We start from the raw sequence: 21,173 nt of genomic DNA, 5'->3' as shown, positions 1-21,173 counted from the left end.
GATGGAATTGCACCTAAAAAAGTAATTTAAAATAGCGTCAGCAATTTTCTAATTTTCCAGAAAAGCAGCACTACAAACCCAGGAATTTAATTTATTATGGTAGAGAAACAAACCTTAAGTTGGCCTCAGTGAACTTTTTGGAAAACATATGCAGCCTGTGGCTTTCTGCCCCTGAAAACATTTCAGGTGGAGCTCGTATTGCTGTGCATTTTAATGCACTCCAGAATGCTTTCCAGTACTGGAGAGCCTGCAAGAAAGATGGAGAGGGACTTTACAAGGCCATGTAGCAACAGAACCAGGGGGCATGGCTTCAAACTGAAAGAGGGTAGGTTTAAATTAGATAAGAGGAAGAAATGCTTTACTGTGAGGTTGGGGAGGCACTGGAACAGGCTGCCCAGAGAAGTGGTGGATGCCACATCCCTGGAAGTGTTCAAGGCCAGGTTGGATGGGGCTCTGAGCAACCTGGTCTAGTGAAAGGTGTCACTGTCCATGGCAGATGGGTCTTTAAGGTCCCTTTCACCCCAAGCCTATAGTTGTATGATTCATGAACGATAACCATTATTTTAATAGTCAGTGGCTTAGAGCAGTTAAAATTCAAAACTTTGCACACGTATGTACTCATATGTCCAAAAACACAGAGACATTTAGGGATGGTGCTACATCCCCATCCCTGTTAAGAAACAGATGGGAAACAAGGTGATCATTTTATTTATCTGTCTTTATAATTATTTTGATTTGCAGCACAAGTCATTTTATCTTTTGCACCAGATTTAATCAAAACGTCGTCTTCAAACCTGAGTGCCCCAAAAATGGGAAGCTTTCTTATTGGTGGTAAGTGCAGATTCTCTGAGGGGTTTTTTTACACAGGCCTGATACGGGACATATCGAACACCTCAAGGCAAAGTTTTAATAGAGCACTGTCTAAGGAAGCAGCAAATTAGGGGAAGTAGGTTGTTGATGAAGGGGAGGAGGAAGAATATATTACTTTGTAGCAGGCCGACAAATCACAGAATATCTCTTTGCAGCAAGCTGGGTAAAGCACCAGGAGCCCCTCTGCAGAACTAGACTGGAGAAGTCACTGCTGGGAAGATCAAGGTGGTAATTTAGCAGTGCAGAGGAAAAGATCTCCTGGAGTTACAGCCAAATGTCTGTTTGGGGTCCAACAACCTCTGTCTCCCTGTAACAATACATGTAAGTTCAGGCTGGTTTTCAGCTGCTTCTTATGGTTCTTGTCTTTATGGTTTTAAATGCCCGTATTTGCTAAGATTACACTAAGGTTGTCTGTCTTTATTGTTAATACTAACATTGAAGTGCTCTCTTCTACAATATTTTAAACCTCAGCCTCTGCAAAGAGCCATCCAGCACTGGCTGCAGGGGCAGTGGCCCCAGCCCAAACACCTCACAAAGAAGAGTGCTGGCTCACGTCTGTCATGTGGGCTGCCAGACCAAAGCAACACAAGCTTTCCAGCTTTGTTAAAGGCTTCCAGAAGTTAAACTTCCAGCAGGTGAATCTGACACTGGATATGCCAGTTGACGTGATCTCCTCTTTCCTAATACAGGTGAAGGGACTTGGCACAACTTCACTGCACTGATGTTGCTAGCTGACACCTAAACCGAACAGCCACTATCAGCTCGACTGCAGCCACCACAGAAGGCTGCAGACAGCATCTGAAGAGGCCTTCTCCTTCTGACCTCATCCTCCTTGGGTAGGAAGGGCTTCTTCCAGTAACAGCAGTCACTGTAAGGATTGGTTTTCTGCACCTTTGACAGCTGGTGGTGACCAGGAGGTGAGCAAATTGTCTTTGAGGAAATGCCAAGATTTCCTGGAAGAAAGAGTCCTTTGGGTTGGAGTCCAAAGGAACTGACCCCATGGTAATTAAAGAGTTACATTCAAAAGGCACGAGAAGAAATCGCCTAGGGTAGTCACTCAGCAATTCCTAGCCCTGACATGAATGAAAGGGGCAGAATTTGCACAGCAGGAAAACCAGCTGATAGAGCAGTATCTGGATCCATGCCAGGGCTAAGATCTACTGGAGCTACCAAGAAGGAAAAGACTTTCACTATTGCATCTTCTTAAAATGCAACTTGGAGGACAGATGCTGGCCTTGGAGCTCAAGGAAGCCTACTGCCCGTTTTCCTGAAGAGCCTGGTACGGCCTGATTAGTTTGAATCTAAGATGAAGCTGTTGACCCTATCCATTTCAACACCTTTGTGAAAACTCCTGCTTGGAGCCCCTGACAGATACTGTACAGCCCTTACCCTGGTGGTGACAGAGGTGGGATGGCTGATCATGGTAAGACACAGGTTTTTTGGGGGGAAAAGGTGGATGAGAGCATAATATTTAAGCCCCTAAGATAAAGAGGGAGATGGGAAGGAATTCCCCTTTTTTTAAAGGCCAGCAAAAAAACAATCTTAACATAGCTCAGAAAAAGTACTGCTGAAGTTTGAAAAAGCTTCAGTGAAAGTACCAACTCAAGCAGCCTGCTGCCAGGAACAGGCGGCTTGGTTCACGCCCTGTGAGCACCACTAAAGCCAAGGACAGTCAGATGAGCACTGCACATACAGCAGACATGAGTATTTTAAGCACAGCTGCTCAGAGAAGTGGGCACTTTCCTGTATTTTGCCCTCAGTGTGTGTAAGCGAGGCCTTCGGCTTGCAAAACTTAATGGCAAATTGATAACTTTGCTCATTGCACAAGCATATGAACACCACGGTCACAAACAGAGATTTGGGTTAAACTGTTCCCACCTGCTCTAACCAAAATCTCTACTCAAAATTATAGTTGCGTTGCTGAGGGGAAGCCATTGAAGGAAATAACCTTGGAGAAAGAGCAATAGGAATAAACAGCTGGGAGTAAGTTTGGGATAGAAATTATTTAAATTGCATCTGCCATAAATGGACTTCTTCAGTTCACTGTGCCCCCTCCCCAAAAGGTATTCATATTTAAGTCAATGGGGACTATTCATATGGACAAGAACTAGCACAGCTGTTTGTGCAACGTGCTAGTCAGGACATTCACAACCCCTCAGGACTGGAGAGATGCAGGGATATCAGGTACCACTTACACCCTGCAACGAAGTCTCCTGCTGCTCACATTCCTTATGGAATTTAGCATTCTTTGCTGTAGGAACAAGAAATGTCCCTTTGATCTGGACAGGAGAGAGGTGTCAGCTGTGAACAGGAAAAGCTTCCACAGAAACTGTGAAGTATTAGCACACATTTCTGAACAACATCCCCCGCCATTCTCATTCCTTTTTTTTTTTTAATTTTTAAAAAAACCCAACCCACAAATGCAACACTTCAAACTGATCAGTCTCCTGTCTCCTGCCATCTGTTTTGTAGGCTCAAGGAAATGCCCATTCTTGCCACCTTTATGGCAATGTAAGCCCTACAGCAGCCCAAGAAAACCCACAACTACATAGCAAGTAATTGTTAGGTCTGGAGCGTATTCAGGTGTCAAAGCTCTGACACAATCCAGCACAAATACAGGGAGAAAAACTGCTGCAGCAGCAAGCCTCACGTTTCAGCTTTTGCTTCCCCTCACTCCTACCCCAGACTTCTGCTCCACACTTTTTCTCAGTGTGGCATATCTCCAGGTGGGCAGGACTGGTTTAAAGCTATTGACTCAAACTGAGTTGAATAAATTGAAATTAATAAATATTGAAAGTAAAACAATCAAGGATAGTAAGGATAGCTTGAAGAAGCTGCTGGTCAACTAAACAAATCTATGAGGTTTTAAACTGTTGAAGATCCAAATTAAAGACCCATACAACTTATACTACTTGCATTACTCCTTACATACTGATGGACATTTGCATCCCTCAGAGACCAGGTATCACAGTGGCTGCAGCTGCCAAAACTTCTAGCTGGGGTACTCACATCGGAACCAGATTCTGCTGTGTTGTCTCCAGCAACTTGTCTTCGTAAGGTAATGGGGAAGGAAGGTAGTGTAGCAGTACAACTCAAAACGAAGTGGAAGCTCAAAATACTTTGAAAAAATGTCTCATTTTATTTGTACACTTGCAAAGTTGTATGTAGAAACTTAGAGTACAGTCCTGTAAATTTACTCATTGCTAGAAGAACTGTCAGGGAAACAAGAAAGGTATTTATTGATTGATCATCAAGTTAGAGGGGAATAAACAAACAAAAAAGAACCCCGGAAAAAATTTAAAAAGTTATGGAACTCTTTCTTTTTTTTGTTGTTTTTAATCCCCGAGTACAAATTTTATAAATACAAAACAAATTCACAAATTACTTTGAATACTAAATAAATATCTACTTAATAAACTCAGACTGAATACCTCCAGCCAGCACTGGTACAGTACTTAAAAAGATATGCAGTTGTACTCATTCATGTGTAGTGTTGAGAAGATATGCTCAAACAAGTTTTAAAAACACACAGTTTCTTCAACTGTGCTACAGCAGAAGATTTCCTCTGAGTTGATAAAGCCCTCAATACCACAGCTCCTACAAAATCTAGAGGATGAAATAAGGTTATTTTGGGCAGGAAAAAACAAAGTACTTCTGGAAGATATTTGGACACATGAATGTATTAAAAAATGTACAAAACCTCTGTAAACCAGTACTGTATCCAGTACATCTATCAAAATTATTAGACACTGAATAAAACTGTAGCAAAGGTAATCTTTCCTACGTTCTCCTGAGTGCTTAATATTACAATGAGAATATAGTGCAGGCCACACTTCAAGGTGGTTAAACAGTTGTTATTGCTTTAAACAGACATGACGACTGCGTAATTTAACAATTCATTTTAATGAACATTATAAATTCCCTCAAAAAATCCTTTGGAAGGCAGAGGTTAGATTCGGGACTTCTTTGCCGCAGGAGCGGTGTGGTCCACGTTACCAGATGTGATTGGAAGTCCAAGCTTTTGAGCCTGAATGTGGAAGAAAGCTTGAAGTCTAGTTCCAGCTTTTGCTTCACTTGTGTTACGAGGGTTGTATTCAAAGCAGTTTGAAAACATCAGCTCAATGTCTTCAATGAATTCAGCTAGTAAATAGAAGGAAATAAATTAGTTTAGCATGTCTCAAGTCATCAGAGCACAGTAGCTAAAGCAGTTTGACACCACTGAATTAGTACAGTGATCCCACATAGAACTGCAACACAAAAATGTCTTTACATGTGTGTCAAGTTCCTATCATTGTATCAGTGCAGGGCCATGTAAACATTCTTTAATTTCACTGATATTCGATACAGGAAATACAAATCAAACAGGAACCTTTTCTAATTATTTCATCAGTGACACTCACTGATATCAAAGGCTTGAAAAATTACCAGTAGTTTCACAGCTGCTCATTTCTTATCTCTCTTTGCATCATATATTTTGGTAGTAAAAGAACTTTGTTCAACAGATCTTATTTAAAAAAATATTAGTAACGGCTCTTTAAAAAAAACCAAAACAAAACACACAACCCCCCAAACCAAGCACAATTCTAATTCTAATCATCTGACACACCCTATTTTAGGACAAGAGTTTAAAGTCAGAGAACATGGTTCAATACTCTTTTCAATAAATCATACTTACATGCTAACTTATATTCACATTTATTCACTTTTTCACGGATTATATTTAAGGCAATAGGTTTTTTGATGATATCATAGTAGTCTGGTACCTAAAAAAACCAAACAAAGATTCATAGACAAAGAAATGGAAGCTTAAAATTCTACCTACGTTAATCAAATCATGTATTAGCAGAAAGCATGTTTTGTTTTTAAATAAACAGAGGAGTCCCAGGCAACCACCTTCTTTTCCTGAATTGAATACTAGTTTTCAGGTATTGCTTTTCCATTTTTTGCTTCATTAAAATAGCAGACCACAACAACCATTAGCCAGCAATTCAATGAATAAATCTAATCCTAAATACCCTGTGAACAACTGTAAGAAAATTGCATGACCAGATAAGCATTATGGTGTTCCAGCTATTCCCATCTGTCAAGCACACAAATTACTTCCAAGATTTTAAATTTTTTCATTTTCCTGTAACCTATTACAATATTAAAAGCTCTTTAATCACGAATAATGCTAAATTTGACTTCACTACATTGTTTTGAAGAAATGGAATTGAGGAATTCCATTTACTTGTGTTAAAGACAAGGCAGTGAACCTTTCTACAGCAAGCAGGACACTGTACACAAGTATCAGAGATAAAGAGCCACTAAAAACAAGGTTTATGGAGGAAAAGGACTGCCTAACTTTTAAGTGCACTGGTCACTTGGATCACAAATTTTGAATTCCAGTAAGCATAAAGCTTAGGGTGATTGTCACACTCACAAAGCAGGGCAGAGGAGTAAAAGAAAAAGGTCTCTGATCCAAATGTGACTTCCCCTGCCCCCTGCAAGGAAAGATACCCACATGCATGAGTATGTTTTAAAACCAAGTTTTTGGTTATGGCCTGTAACTTTACTATCTATTAAGTGCAACCTTCAAATGAACCTAGAGAAAGAACTAATAGAGAAACAGAATTAAATTGGCACATTTTTCATTCCTTTCCCTTTAGGAGTGCTGTTTATGTCACTACTAAAAAGAAAGGTAATTTCGTCTTTCTGGCTTGCTGTGCACTGGCCATTCAATGTATTCTTTACAGTCTTCAAAGCAGCAAAAAGTTTAAATGAAAATTTCTATCATGATGAAGAAAATATGGGTCACTTAGTTACGGATTTTTTCTTCCAAACTATACAGACTATCCCTTAGTGAATGACTCAGGGAAATTGGAATGCACTGAAATTTAGTTTCTTTTCAGGATCAAAATTGAGTTCAATTCTCCATCTTTTCTTGCATTCACTAGATTCCCGCTCTTTCCAGCATAATTCCAGTACTCTGGTAGGCAGACACTTATTTCCATTTCATTCAGAATTTCTCTCCTCCTTCGCCGCTGTTACATCTTTCGTTCATGTTTGTACATCATTCTCTTTGTCCTGGCAGATCAATCCTTCCAACTATTTATGGACTTGATGATCCTTGTGGGTCCCTTCCAACTCAGAATATTCTGTGATTCTGAATTCAGAGTTTCAAGTCTTTGTTTAACAGCTACCACTGTTAATTTTAATAGAGCACTTAAGCACCAGCCTCTAGGTCCTGCAAGAATGTCTGTGCAGTGTTGCCCCAGAGGGCTTGGAGAGGACAGACACTTTGGAGGGTCTGATAGTCCCAGTACCCTTAAAACTGACAAGCCAGTGCAGCCTACAGAAAAGCAGATTTAGGAACTTCTATTGTATTAAAAACCTCTAGAGCAGCACTTACTTTGGGTACCCACTTTACCATTCAGTACTTTAAAATTTAAACAAGAGGGAAATTAAGAACAAAGCTATGAAATCATCTTTTTACTGCATTATAGTTAACATCACAGTGAAATGGCTTCTATCTTGTTATTTCATTGAAGGTTTCTTCTCAGAATATCTTGAATAAATTGAAGATTAATTAAACTAAATTATTAATTAGTAACCATAAACTTACCTTTATTAGTCCTGTGCCCTACTTGTTTGGTTGGGTTTTTTCAAACCAAAGCATTTCACATTTTTAAACGCCTGATGGAAAGCATATTTAAAATTTTGCCAATAGCATGTCAATCACAGAAGTTATTTCTGGCACCAAATATCTGAGCTGAAATGTGAGAGTTCTCCTGAATCCCACTCCTTAGCTCTATCCCCCTGTTTGGGCAATGCTATAAAATCACAAGTTTTACTGGCTGCAAACAGGACTCTCAGCCATTATTATTCCCTCTACAGTTCTTTCAGTTACCTGGATTTTGGAAACCAGTTTCATGAAAGGCCAGCTGTCATCATGTCGTACCAGTTCCACTATGAGTTGTTCAAAAGCTGAGAGTTCATGGACCCCCCCTTGACGTCCTGAACTTCTCCTGTTCAATATCTGAGGAGATGATTCTGGAAAAAAAAATTACACCCCACTAGATAAAAATAAAAGCCTGACAATTAAAAAAAAAAAAAAGAAAAAAAGAAAAAAAGTGAAACACCATTATTCTTGGGCACTAAAACTGTAGTTTAAGAGCCCAAGGCATGTAGTTTGGCTTCAAGTGCTAACTATACTACAGCCTTGTTATTTACTACTAAAATGTCCCTCTTGACATACAAAATGTTAAGTATCAGGACTTAGCTGGGTGCCTCCTCCACTGCATTAATTTTTGAAATTAATTTTTTTCACTGATTTCCATCTTAAAACAATTTGTTAAACACTTAAAAAAGCCCTTTTAGAGGAAAACAGAATAAGCTGCCTAGTCGTAACTTTTACTTTCACAAACCCTCTATTCAGAGTGGTTTTATCTGCTTTCAAGAGTAGTCAGCAGGGTGGTTAGAGGAAAAGCTCAGAAACTTCCAATAGTGAAGGACAGAAATCATACAGAACACAAGGCTGCCACACTAGAGTGCAAGTCTTTTACACTCTTCAGTCTCACACTGGGTCCTCTTTGTTTTTAAAAGGTTATTGTATCTTTCCAAGTATTAGCTTAACAATCGAGGACACTGCTAGCCCTATACCAGAGAAACGTTTTTCTTCTGGTAGCAATTTCTCGTTGTGTGTGTAGATTCCCAATTCCACTACCTTGCCTCTATCTGTGTTCTTCCCTGTTTAACTTTTAATAAAACAAAAGCATAAAAGCTGTAAGTAAACACTTGATTTATGTGGGTTAAGGCATAAAATTACTTTCACATTTTCTATCCACTTATTAGCAGTTTCTCCATAGTCTGTGCAAATATGGAATTTCAAATATGGACACGATAAATCTCCTTAGCAAATTAAATATCTGTTCTTTAGACGACTAGAAAGTTTAAGTTCACTTTTATCACTGCAAAAGAAAAATTGTCTCAGAAGGCAAAACTCCCTTCACCACTTCTCGTCTGCTTGCTCTACCACACAGATATTTTAGCAAGGAACAGAACGTGGGTTTCGTTGTGATAAAAACATTTCTCTAACCTGTGGATTGTCGTTTCCTGCCTCTTCTCTTGGGTTCAGTAACAGGAAGAGAAAGTTTTGAAGCAGAAACTGGATACTTCTTAAGCTGTTCACTGGGGTCTGCAGTATCAACAATTCTAAATCCAGGAGAGTTCGAAGGGCTGTTTTCCAGTGTGTTATCAGCACTCTTCCTTCCTCTTCGTCTTCTTCGAGGACTGAGTAACTCCACAAATACATCTGCTTGTAATGAACTTTGGCTCTGACGAGTGGTCCGGCTATTAAGCCTTAAAGTAGGCTTTGTCACTGTGGAAGAGGCTGATTTTATGTTTCTTAAACCCCTTCTGGTAATTTTTGATGAAGATTCAGTTTGCTGACTCCGAGAAGCATATCTTGCCTGACGCTGGCTGTTCTGACTTGAGAATGGATTGTTGAGTTTGGCTGCTCTCATTTTTAATGGAAACTTGACCTGGGATCTTCCTTGCTTTGATGTGCTACGAAAAGTGAACAGTTATGTTTATTTATCCCCAAATTATATTCCTCCCTTTACTGTCAGTTTTCTAATTCAGCATTTACAAAACCCAACCATTCAAGGTTGGACTGGTAAGCACCTGGCTTTCAACCTGATGCAGTCAGTCATTCAATTACCATTATCTTAAATAACTGCCCTGGGGTCTCTTAATTAAATATTATGTGGAGCACATACTTTATGAAATGCGCAGAATACTGATCCTCTTTGCAGTTTATGCAATAGGAATACATTAATTGGAGCACCAGCTCTCAATTTCATTAAACCACTTATTTCTCACTGTAACTACTGTAAGAACTATAACTCCTAGGATTTCTGAACATTATTATCAGCCACATAAATAAAATGCAGGTGTAAAATACTAAGTATAAGAGTTATGCTCTAGTCAGGGTTTATAACTAATATTTAAGACTCTCCTTCCTTTGCAGGAGAGAAAGAAGATCCCAGAGATAAATTTATTTCTCAAGGAGATACCTGTTCTCTCCAACTACCGAATCTCAACTGTCAGAGGCACAATTAACCTTGCTTCAGTCCATTTAAAAATGAAAAAAAAAAGAAGAAAAATACTCTGAGATCAGAAAAGTCAACTTTTATGTTGCTGGCATGTGTATCAAATCAAATTTTTATTGAAATTATCACTGGATTATTTAGTTCATTGTGTGGGTTTTTTTGGTTGGTTGGTTTTCAAGGGGGTTTTCTTGGCTTGAGTTTGTTGGTTTTTTTGGGGGAGGGGTGGGTGTTGGTTAGTTTTTGTTGGGTTTGGTTTGTTTGTTGGGCCCTTTTAAACAGCTACAGCATTAGTCCTCAAGCCCTCCCAATGTCATATGCCCCCGACAGATGACCTTGTCTTCCCTGATGTTCTAATACTTACTGAATACACCTAGTATGTATACATACTGTATAGTACATACATATATAGTACATACATACTAGTCCTCCAGAATTCAAAACTGGACAAAACCAACTCCAGGTTTTCTCAAAAAGTCTTTACTGTTTGAAACTCTCTCTACTTTAACAGTAGCTATACAGAACTGCAGCTCTGATGGCCATCACTCACCCACACATCCAAAGTTGGCATTTTTATCCTGAAAAGTGAGCCTAAGGCCAGTGGCCCTAACTTTTGTTCATATTAAATTTTTCAGTAAGAGCCAAATTCATAACAAGCTGCCATTTAAAGAAAAACAAAAGTCTTTTCAGACTAGACTGTCAAGATGCATGCTTATGTGAACAGTTACTCCACCTGATAATCAAGGTATTTTAGTTTAACAGACATCTATTTACCTTATCTCTTCCTCCTCTTGAGATTCATCCTCCTCATCTTGCTCTTCTTCATAATGCTCTTCCTCACTTTGTCCTATCTCATCATAGTTTGCTTCTTCTTCCCCTTCTAGTTGTTCAGCAGTCTCTTCATCACTTTCCACAGAAGGTCTCTGTCTGGAGGAGAGGCGCCTAGAGCGCTGTTTTGGTCGGCACTCTGGACAAAACCAATCTCCTTCAGGAATGACCTAGAAACAGAAGAAGAAAAAAATAAATTAGCATTAATAATATGCAATTAAGTTACAAAACCTACTCAAGTTCTGTGTGAAAAGGAAGCACTTCTTTTTCCTGAGGTACCTTCAGCTTGGGCCTGATGCAGTAGGTGTGGTAGCCTCGATCGCAGCCGTCGCACAGCACCATGCTTTCCGCATCGCCTTTCTTTCGACACATTTTACAGCGAGCATTGAGGATGGACTTGGACCAAATGACACTTCGATCCAACGTGGACAGATGAAGGAAGACTTGGGACAAGCTGGTAGAAGAAAGAAGCGACTCTCTCCAGCGATCCAGAACTGTTTTATAGGACCGTCCACCATCACTGGCATCTTCCATTGAAGAAGGAAATTTAAAAAAAAAAAGAAAAGCAACAAAACCCCAGAATTATCAAACTGCTGTTTCAAAGATCCAGGTTATTCTAGACTACAAAGTAAAACTCTGACTGTTAAACAGACAGCAGTAGTAAACTGGGATAATATTACAACCTTTATCTTATTTCTTCAAGACTTGAATATTTTCTCCTTAGTTTCCAAGCTGCTGAAGCCTTTAATATTTTACTCTTCAATACTTATTCAGCTTAGAACTTGCACATACACAGGTCAGGAATAAGACTTTAAAGTCTTACTCAAACGTCAACCTGGGAACCTAAAAATTTGATTTATAACGTAAAAACAAAGCTTACTTAAGATTACAAAAAAATAATCACATGTCCAATTTACTTTCCCTTGTATGGGAATTTTGAAATCCCAAAATATTTACATTTAAAGGAAGTACCTGAAACTTCACTGGTAAAAAACAGCTTAAAGAGTACTTCTCATCCACACATGCTCCAGTATAGTCTAGCAGAGAGCCTTTCAGCCCTCTGCCCGTGCCTCAGTGCCTTCAGTCCTGCCCTGCACTCTGCCTTCAAAGAACCTGCACATCTGTGTGATTAACCAGGTTGGGTGACTTGGACTGGTTGAAATAAAACTGTTTCCTCAATGTTTCCTCCTTTATAAGCAATGTAGCACACAGAATCCACAGTACACATTAAGTGTCAAACCAAGTAAGACCTGGGATCCTAATTAAATTAGAAATAAATGGGGAGGGGCACAGGGGTAAGAAACTAGATTGTATTTTCAAACAGGTTTGGTTAGCAATCCAGGCCATGGAAGCAGCCAGACAAACACACACACACAGAATAGCAAATGGGAATGAGCAGCTGGGAACTACAGAAACAAATGGGCTGTTCGAGGACCTAAGGGAAACAAGAAGGTATAAATGACACCCTGCACTGCTGCTGTTGAGCAGAAAGTGAATTTCTTTCTTAATGCTGAAAACTATTTTTTGCATTTTAGAGTAAAAAGGTTTGAGGACAGGAAGAGACAATACAACAGTGCTTTTGATAACAGAAATGTCTGCAGACTTGCCTTCTAAAAATGATAGTCCAGTTACTACTGTGTGATCTCTAGTGGATTAATGATGTACTCCAGTATATAATGCCTGCTGCACTAGACACAGTGGGCACAGGAATGGCCTATGCTGCACCTGTCTGCCAAATGATTTACTGTCAAGAATCAGAAAAGAAAATATCTAGTAACAAATAAAAGAACAAAAATGAGACTAATTACTCTCCTGGCAAGGCCCTTCTGCCTTCTCATCAACTGGCTGCCAGGATTTGTCTAATCTTGCATACATTTGCATTAGCAGCAGCACAAGAGAAATGATGGAAGAAGGCAGAGGATAAACAGGCAACAAAGCTTCATAAATAAAATACAGCCACTCGTGAAGTGCTAACATAAGCTGTATTTCCTAACATTCCTATTACTTCATCCTTAGGTTTCCTGTGTCAGTCAAGTTCAGTTTTCTGAGGACACTGCTTTTCACAGCACTGCAGTATATCTCAATGTATTTCTTTAAAATTCAGTTAAGAAAATTAAACCTGCTTAAAACAGTTTTCTACTATAACTCTGGGAAAGACACTATCTTAAGCATATACCTAGTTTGGCAAGTATTTCTTTTACTGATAATAGCAGCTTCAGCATTATTACTTTCATTTGGAGTTTACTTTTAGCCTGCAGTGGTTCACCAATATAATTCATCAGACAACACAACAAATATATTGCAACTGCAGATTTCCAAGGTAAGTAGAGATGGAAATTAGTGACCAGATGACCTGCTTCAGCATGTCCTGCCACTGAAAGAAACACACCAAACAACATCCACTGTTTCAGATCCCAATTTGTAAAATAAGAATAACACCTCTTTCTTCCATCCATCATCTTTCTCATTTATATTGTTAACATGGAGGGAGAAATGGCCTCTTCCTTTGTGTCTTAGCAGTTCTACACTGCGCAGTGGGATACCCCTCTGTCAGCTAAGTCCTTCAAGCCTCGCTACAATGCAAATGAAGTTGTTTGACAGATCTATGCACTCATCTATCAATAGCTAATTGAGTTGAAGGAAGGGGTTTCCATTTTAGTATTTCTAGAAAGGATATGCAGTTGCACAATGCTGTGAAGTTTCAAAAAAGCGTGGACATTAAAAGGAAGGGGGGAAAAAACCAGGATTATATGAGCATGCAAATTTCTATCCCAAAGTGATAAAAAAATACAGTTCTTTAAATACAGGGGTTTTTTTCTGGTTGCAGAAACCTTTTTTTTTAAACCTTTGAACTGTATTTGTTTCAGCACCCATGTTTAAACCTTTGGCTTCAATACCACAATTCCTTCAATGTAAGGAACTGGCTACAAAATTAATTAAGAAAAAAAAAAAAGGAAAAGAAAACCTGATAAAATATTCAGTGCTTTCTAATTCTTAGCAATACAAGTAACATTTAAAATTTACCATCTCTCTGACTAGTCTTGTCTTTCACTCTCTTCCTCCTTTCATACCCCCAGTGGTTCCTTTCATCTTCTGCATTACCTAACATTAAATTCATAGAGTTATTTCAAATACCTTTTTGAAGCATGGCAAATTATTTTTGAATTAATTTTTATATTTCATACTTGTGTAGTCTAAAAACATAACTAAAACAGTAGTTACAACATGTGCACACAGAAAAGTGAAGGGTAAGAGAGTAATGTGCACAGAGGAACTGCATATCCCAGGATTTACTCTGATTCCCACTACAAACAGAAGGCTTGAACTGAAGGCTCTGAAGCCTACCCTGCCTTACCTTTCTGTCCATCTCCGGTACAAATGGCTACAGGAGCAGATCCTAACCACAGGTTTCTTTGTCAGAAAACAGTTTATGTGGTTCATGCTACCATGAACCTCCTCAATTCTCAAAAAAATGTAGCTAGTTTATGGGCACACTTCTCAAAGACCAAGAGAAACTAAGCTCATCCGTCCATGCTTTGGATATTTTTGTGCAGGAGTGTTCTTGAGTGTTAAAATGATGAAATTAACCTCCCAGGAAGGAAGAGCCATAGTAAACCTCATCTGCTTCAATTACAAGGTACCTTCTTTGACCGCCTTCCCAGAAGAGTAAACAAAAATTCTTCATCATAAAAAAGCTCACTTCTACCTTTGCTGCCTCTGCTCATGAAACTCCATAGGGAAGTAATGAAAGCATGAGAACAAAGTATGCATATATACTAATCCCATCCCTGTTCAGAGGAAACAACTGAGAGTAAACAAAGATAATCAAAATCCAGAAGGAAAGGAATGAAGACAAGCAAAAAGAAGCAAAAAAGTTGAAAAGATGTTTTGGGTTTTTTTTTTTTCTCCTGTAAGAAGTAGGTGGCACAAGTTAAAAAGGAGGTAAATGATTTCCTGTATCAGTCACAAAAGTCCTTGCATGAATTAGAATCCAACCTTTTGTATGAAAGTCGGAAGGATGCTTAATGACTGAAGTCCTGCACTAGTGCAGAAGGCAAGTTTTTTTGGGGGGCTGCCTCACTTAACTCCAGGGCAACCAAAGCACTTCATCATTTTATACCTCAACTTTAACATCTTTGTAACAGGGATGATGAGAACTAATTTTGCACTGGAAAGTATTTTGAAATGTAAGGAAAAGTAAACTTGTATCAAAAAAAGAAGTAAAATCCACAAAAAAACCTGCTTGTATTTCTACCTTCTCAAATGTAATTTTTATTTGAGAAGCAGCACTTCAGAGTTTCCTTCAAAGAGCTATTTAAAATAATAATAATAATAAAAAAGGATTTTTTACATTTTAACTCTGAAATTTTTGCAGAAAAACAATTTACCGCAACTGCACCCCCTTCTTTTTGTGCTTCTCCCCAAACATTACCTCAGTTTGTACTGAAGGAAGAAAAAACAAATTTTCATAGCTGATGTTTAATGAAAAGATTTCTGAAAGACAGTTCATAATTGAGAAATGCATACAATTCAAATCATGTTACATTTAATCACCAGACAACAGAAGATCAGTGGCCATATAGCAGCTCTGCAAGGCCAAGGGGGCCATTTCTGGGGTTTCCAGATCTCCTTTTGCATCACTATCTGTCAGTCTTTTCTTGCTCTTCCACTTGAACATTTGGTATGCACCTCAACTCTAAACTTATCAGAATCACCAGTGAGGCTCTTGGCAGCCTGATAGAGCCTCAAACAAAAACGGAGCAGAGAGGAACAGCTGGTCCTTTTATTGCTGTGCCGGGTCCTTTGTCTGCTCTGCACCCTGGAGGCCACCAAGATAAACCTGCTAGTGACTGCAGGGATTTTCACTGTGCTGGCTTTAGGACTAGAAGCCATAAATGAAAACTAAAAATTGTTAAGTATGGCTCCATTCCCTAATAGGGACAGAGTAGAATGAAGGGGGGGGGCAGAGAGGGCAAAGAAACTTCACAGTGAAAGCAACAACTGGAATAATGACAAAGACAAAGCACATTCAGTTTGGTTTAAAGCAGAAAAGCAGGGGCACTCTTTTTACCACAAGTGTTCCCCTGTACTCCTACAGAACTCATAGCACTTGCTTGACTTCCAGTGTTTTTACTTCAATGGTAACTAAATCAGCCTAAAAAGTTGGGATTATCAAGTTTAACATTAGAAACAGATATGCAAGGCATTTCGTCTAGGGGGCGGTTCCCTTAAATAGAACAACTATTTAAAAAGAAACTCCTCTTAGAGAAAGAAAAAAAAATGTACAGACACAATGATCTACATAAAAACAGTGAAAGAAAAGCAAAATTCCACAAACCAAAACCCAGTGGTTACAAACTTAGACCTAATTTCTATTACCAGAATACTGTTGAACGCTTTCTAAAGGGGTCAGAGAAAAAGTGCATCACAACTCTGAGCACAAGGCAGTCCGAAACAAGAAGCAGTGTCCACTTTTCCCTAAAAGGTTTAGTAGCACTACAAACACTTCCTTGTCAAGTTAAGTAGAGAACTTTTCTTTGCCTGTTACACATATGCAATCTTGCTTTCATTCAGACTTGACTCCTGCTAAAAGTGGCCCATTACGCAACCGAAAACATGAGACATTTGGCACCAAAGGTAAAGCAAGGAAAAGGGAACCTGACACTGTTGCTTAACAGTTAGGGCAGTGAGCCAGCCAGAGCAGAGGACACCTGGGATCCTTTCTGCTCCTCAGTGGTGTAGATTATTCCATACATTACAGTAATCTTAGAGCATTAGCATTTTTCAGAGCAGAAAAGATGCATGGGCACACTATGGTAGATGAACATCAGGGATTTAAGACATGCAAATCACATACAATTGCCTTCCCTATACCATTTCTTTGTCACACCATATAAAGCACCTAAAATGGAAGAGGATTCCCAAGTTAAAGAAATCCCACCATCATTGAAAAAAGATCAGGCAAAAATATGAACCATCATTTAGATTATGGCAGAGTTGGAACCACTGAAACAAACAAAAAAAAAAGACACAGAAGGACTGCTAAAAACTTTCCCTCCAATATTTCGAGGACATTTTTCTTCTTTTAGTCCTTTTCCTCTATTTCAGGATGCACAATCAATGGCCATAACTTGCTAATAACCATGTTTTTTCCCTTAAGAGAATGGTAAACTTAGAATTGTCAGCAAGATGCTGTTGGTAAGTTTGTAAGCCAGTTTAGAAATGGAGGCATATAATTCACAATGTATTTACAACTTGCATATGAAGAGTAAGTAGGACAAATGATAGATGTACTGTCAATTAATGTTGCGCAAGTTGCAAATAGAGTCATGTAGTAAGAAATAAGCCACATCATGCCTGGCTTGGAAAGTACAGACATATCTGAACTGACCAAACACTAAGCCAAGCAAAGCTTTCAAACAGCTGCAATTCAAACTACTCCCATGCTCTCCCCTTTCATCTCAATCATTTGTTGCACTTCCTTATTCTAGAGGTTATCACACTGATAACAAAAGCTTGTGGAAGGGAACCCAAGTCTGCACAGCAGTCTCTGGCACAAATCTGGCTCAAACTCATCTTCAGTGGCAACTGATACCCGAAAAGCAGACTCCTTGTAGGAGCAGAAGATGCAGAAACAGCTTCAGGTCAATTGTGCCATAGGGCACTAACATCTAATGTTAACTCACCAAAACCTGCATTTTCATCTTAAACTACTACAGCAACATTTGCCAGAGCATGAAGGTTTTGTACACAGTGATTATCAGAGGACAGTGTTGTCTAACAGGGTGTGTAGCAGTTGCTGCTCTGGAGGACCCTGGTATGTGCTGTGCTGGTAACCCACACTGCACTCTCACAGGTGAGAAGCAAAGCAGTCCTGCAAGCACAGAGCATGGCTCCTCCCCAGTGTGCCATCCAGACAGGATGGCCTTGGGAAGGATGAACCACCTTTAAACACTTCTCCAAGACAAAACTCCAGCTCAGAATTGCAAAAGGATCCTAAAGAATCCAGACCTGAGGTATCATTGGAAAACAAAATGACTTTATGCACTTTGGATCTTCTCTCTCACCCCTAGAGCACCATCAGAGGCAAGTCAAGGAAGGAATGTGTATCCAAGTCAAGCTATAATCCTGTGTTGGTTTAAATTTTTCTTGCAACCTTTTATTTCCAAGTTTTACAGCGCAAATGCAAAACCTGAGAATCTGAAAGTCTACAATGTAAATGTTTCCTACATTTTACACTCAATATTCTGATCAAAGTGATCCAGATAAACAAGGCTTATATCGCTTTCACAGAAACAGTATACAAAGCAGCATACATTTTTGCAACCTAAAAAACACTCAGAAGAAACTCACTGTAGAGCAACATGATATATTGGCTTCAACAGTAATTCTAAATTAGAGTATTCCCCCAGAAGGATTACTCATTTCTGCCTAAGGGTACTATTTGTCTCCCAGTGCATCAGTATAATCGTAGGGCCGCACAAACAAGGTCATTTCAACGATCCCTGTTAAATAAGCATGGATTTAAGAGTAAAATTTGCTGTTAATTAACACATATAATTCAGGACATGTAGAAGAGTTAGAAAAGTAGTAATATTTCCTCATGATCTATTGCCTTGTAAACTAACAATCCAACTTTTTTCAATTTTACAGTGTCACATAGAAATAGATTAATTATTTGGTTTTTTCCCCAACACGCTCCTCTAAAGCATCCAGTCTTTCAAAAGAAGCAAGTGGGTTTGGCATGGGGGTCTTTCTGTGGTGTTGGGGCAGGTGGGGTTTGTTTGTTACCAAATCTTACACAACATCAGAGACATAGAGTTTCAATTCCAAGACTTACCAAGAGGTGCTTTGAGAAACCTGCGCTCAATTCCTTGCTCTATCTGAAGCAGTGCAGATGCCAAGTAGTGGACCACATTATTGACTGGCTGAGGAGTACTTGCACTTGTTGATGCAGCACTGGGAGCTTCAGTTTTTAACCCAATAAGTCTAGAACAGAAATATATAAATTGTCTTTGAATATTTCTAATTTAATACTAGAGATATTTGTACATGTCTGTATCCACAGTAGATTCTTATTTTAACTTTATTTACATGCATGGACTATGGACATGAACAGATACTGCACAGGTGTGATTAGTTATCCTCATTCTTATGTTTGCTCAATTAGCTTAGTTAATCTAGATAAATCATCTTTAGGGAAGTTATTTAAATTTCAAGAAATGTGGATGACAAATTTCAATACAATTAGTATGATTTCAAAAACATTTGATGCAACATCCATCAGCTAGTTTATGAGAGATTTCTGTGAAGAGTATAGTCCCAATAATTTTTCAATGAAAACACTTCCAGTGGTGAGGTGTAGCCTTTCAGAGTATTTCCATCTGCAGAAGTTCAAACACAGATTCCTTACAATTCATAGAATTTTTGAAAAGAAAATAAATGAAATAAAAACAGAATGTAACTTTAGAATGTAAATCAAGAATTGTTAAATTAAATGTTCTCATCCTTGGAGGATCTTTCTAAAACACTAACTCTTCGTATAAGGGCAGTAAAAAAAAGAAATAAGAACAACAAAACCAACCAAAAAACCAAAACCAACCAAACAAAACACCAAAAAGGTAGTTTTCCAATAAAATGCGACTAAAAGACTAAGCAATCATTTCAAAGTGTAGTTAATCTTTCTGAACCACAAACATTAAGTATAGTGCAGGTGAGGAACTCGTACTAATGAAAATAAAATTCAATTTATATTTGGGGTTTATAGAAAAACAACTAATTAAGATTCTCTGGATTCTGCTTTATTCTGATGCATAAGGAATGCTTTTGGTTGTCCCTGTTCTTTTTTCACAGTTAAAAGCTGTTCATTATATTTTGCAGTCACAGACATTTTGAGAGCCTGAAAGCAAACAGAAAGAAAGCTGCATAGTTATTTACATTTCACTAGTCAAACTCCAAGGTCTTAATGAGATGTCACTCGCTCTGAGGTGGATAAAAAGCCCAGCATCAAAAGCAATCTGTCACATGATTTTCAGAATCCCATAGTCTGTTTTAATTTGCAAGTCTTTATTAGAGTAGACTTTATTCAGAAGCTCTGATTGAGTCGGTATCAAATGGAAACAAAAATGAAGCAACAAGCTTCCGTAGAACTGAGAGCTGGCAGTGGAGTAAGTGCCCAAAGTAAGTGGAGACAGATAAATTTTAGCTGCTTAATTAAAAGAGTGGAATATTTCTATGTTGTGGTTTTCAGGAACCAAACATCTGTAAATTGTGTCATTAATATAAAGGATGACCCTATCCCTTTTGCATGCAACTAGAGAACTCTAATTTGAAGGGCAGCCTTGTAAGAAAATACTAATTCAGAAAACTGACATTAAAGGAAAAAAACTTTAAATTCCTAACATCCAACACAATATTCAAGAGTCCACTCAGAAATTCAACTTTAATTAAAGTCCAACACCAGAAAGCCTCCAGAATATATAAGCAAACAGTTGGCACAATGACTGCCTCCAATAAATCTTTTTTCCTGAAGTATTCCAACATTTATATCCTATCAAGACATTTAATTTTATATGTATTAAGTCAGTTAAGGCAGATCTTTATTTCTGAGAGGTATGTTACTTCTGATAACTCAAAATTTAGAAATCTTCACCATTTCTGTAGTTTCTGAAGTTTGATTTTACAACAAAAACTTATGTCAGTGTTCCACATGTATTTCAAATCTTTGTTTAAAAACCAAAGGAAGCCCTTCAAAACACTTCTAAAGTTGCAACACTATATGATTTGAGGTTTCCTCTCTCTCACTATTGCTACAGGTTGCTCTACAGAAGTATTGTCATTCATGAAGTTGTAACATTATATCTCCTTTTTGCTGCAGTGCTAAAAGCTAATCCAGACCATGGCCTGTTGCCTTGATGAGTCTTCCTGTTACTCATGAAGAGGTACCCTGGCCAGTTCAACCAGCAATTTGTTACTATGACCCTGGCCAGTTCAACCAGCAATTTGTTACCATAACTATTTTTCCTTTTTAACACTCCTACTTCTTCCACATATTTGAGTCATTTTTTGTTTTGTTTTTTCCTTCTAGAAAAGAAAACATCAATTACCAGATTAATTTTTTCTGCGTTTTAAATTATTTTAAAATGAATCCACATGTTCCTTCTTTGATAATTAATGTTCACTTTGAGTAGCATAATACCTGAATTCCTAAAGTTGTAAAAATTGGTGCCTTAATCTTATATGGTAATAGAACAGCATCATTTAGAGACTATAAACCAATGCAAAAATCTCAGATTTTACAACTCAAATCTTAAAAAACACCATTTCAAAGAATTCGAGGGCAAAGACAACTTGAAGGTCCAACCCCCCCTGCCAAAACCCAAACTA

General features: G+C 38.4%; 1 protein-coding gene across 3 annotated transcripts in view; it reads right to left on the bottom strand.

Annotated features, from left to right (window-relative positions):
* Nucleotides 1–3,986: 3,986 nt before the first annotated feature.
* Nucleotides 3,987–21,173, bottom strand: part of BAZ1A (bromodomain adjacent to zinc finger domain 1A) — a 67,903-nt gene continuing 50,716 nt past the window's right edge. For 2 of the 3 annotated variants that reach the window (XM_050335753.1, XM_050335752.1), the window contains 7 exons: nt 18,628–18,776; nt 11,067–11,314; nt 10,734–10,957; nt 8,948–9,417; nt 7,760–7,902; nt 5,546–5,633; nt 3,987–5,010 (listed from right to left, as the gene is read on the bottom strand). In XM_050335753.1, the coding sequence (XP_050191710.1) occupies nt 4,820–5,010; nt 5,546–5,633; nt 7,760–7,902; nt 8,948–9,417; nt 10,734–10,957; nt 11,067–11,314; nt 18,628–18,776 (1,513 nt within the window). In that variant the 3' untranslated portion in view covers nt 3,987–4,819. Of the gene's footprint in view, nt 5,011–5,545; nt 5,634–7,759; nt 7,944–8,947; nt 9,418–10,733; nt 10,958–11,066; nt 11,315–18,627; nt 18,777–21,173 lie in introns of those variants that run through there. The other variant, XR_007631460.1, reaches the window with a different exon arrangement.

The sequence above is a fragment of the Myiozetetes cayanensis genome, unplaced genomic scaffold (assembly GCF_022539395.1).
Source record: "Myiozetetes cayanensis isolate MyiCay16 unplaced genomic scaffold, myiCay2020 scf6-25, whole genome shotgun sequence".
NCBI lineage: Eukaryota > Metazoa > Chordata > Aves > Passeriformes > Tyrannidae > Myiozetetes > Myiozetetes cayanensis.
This window is presented reverse-complemented; position numbering and strand designations above follow the sequence as displayed.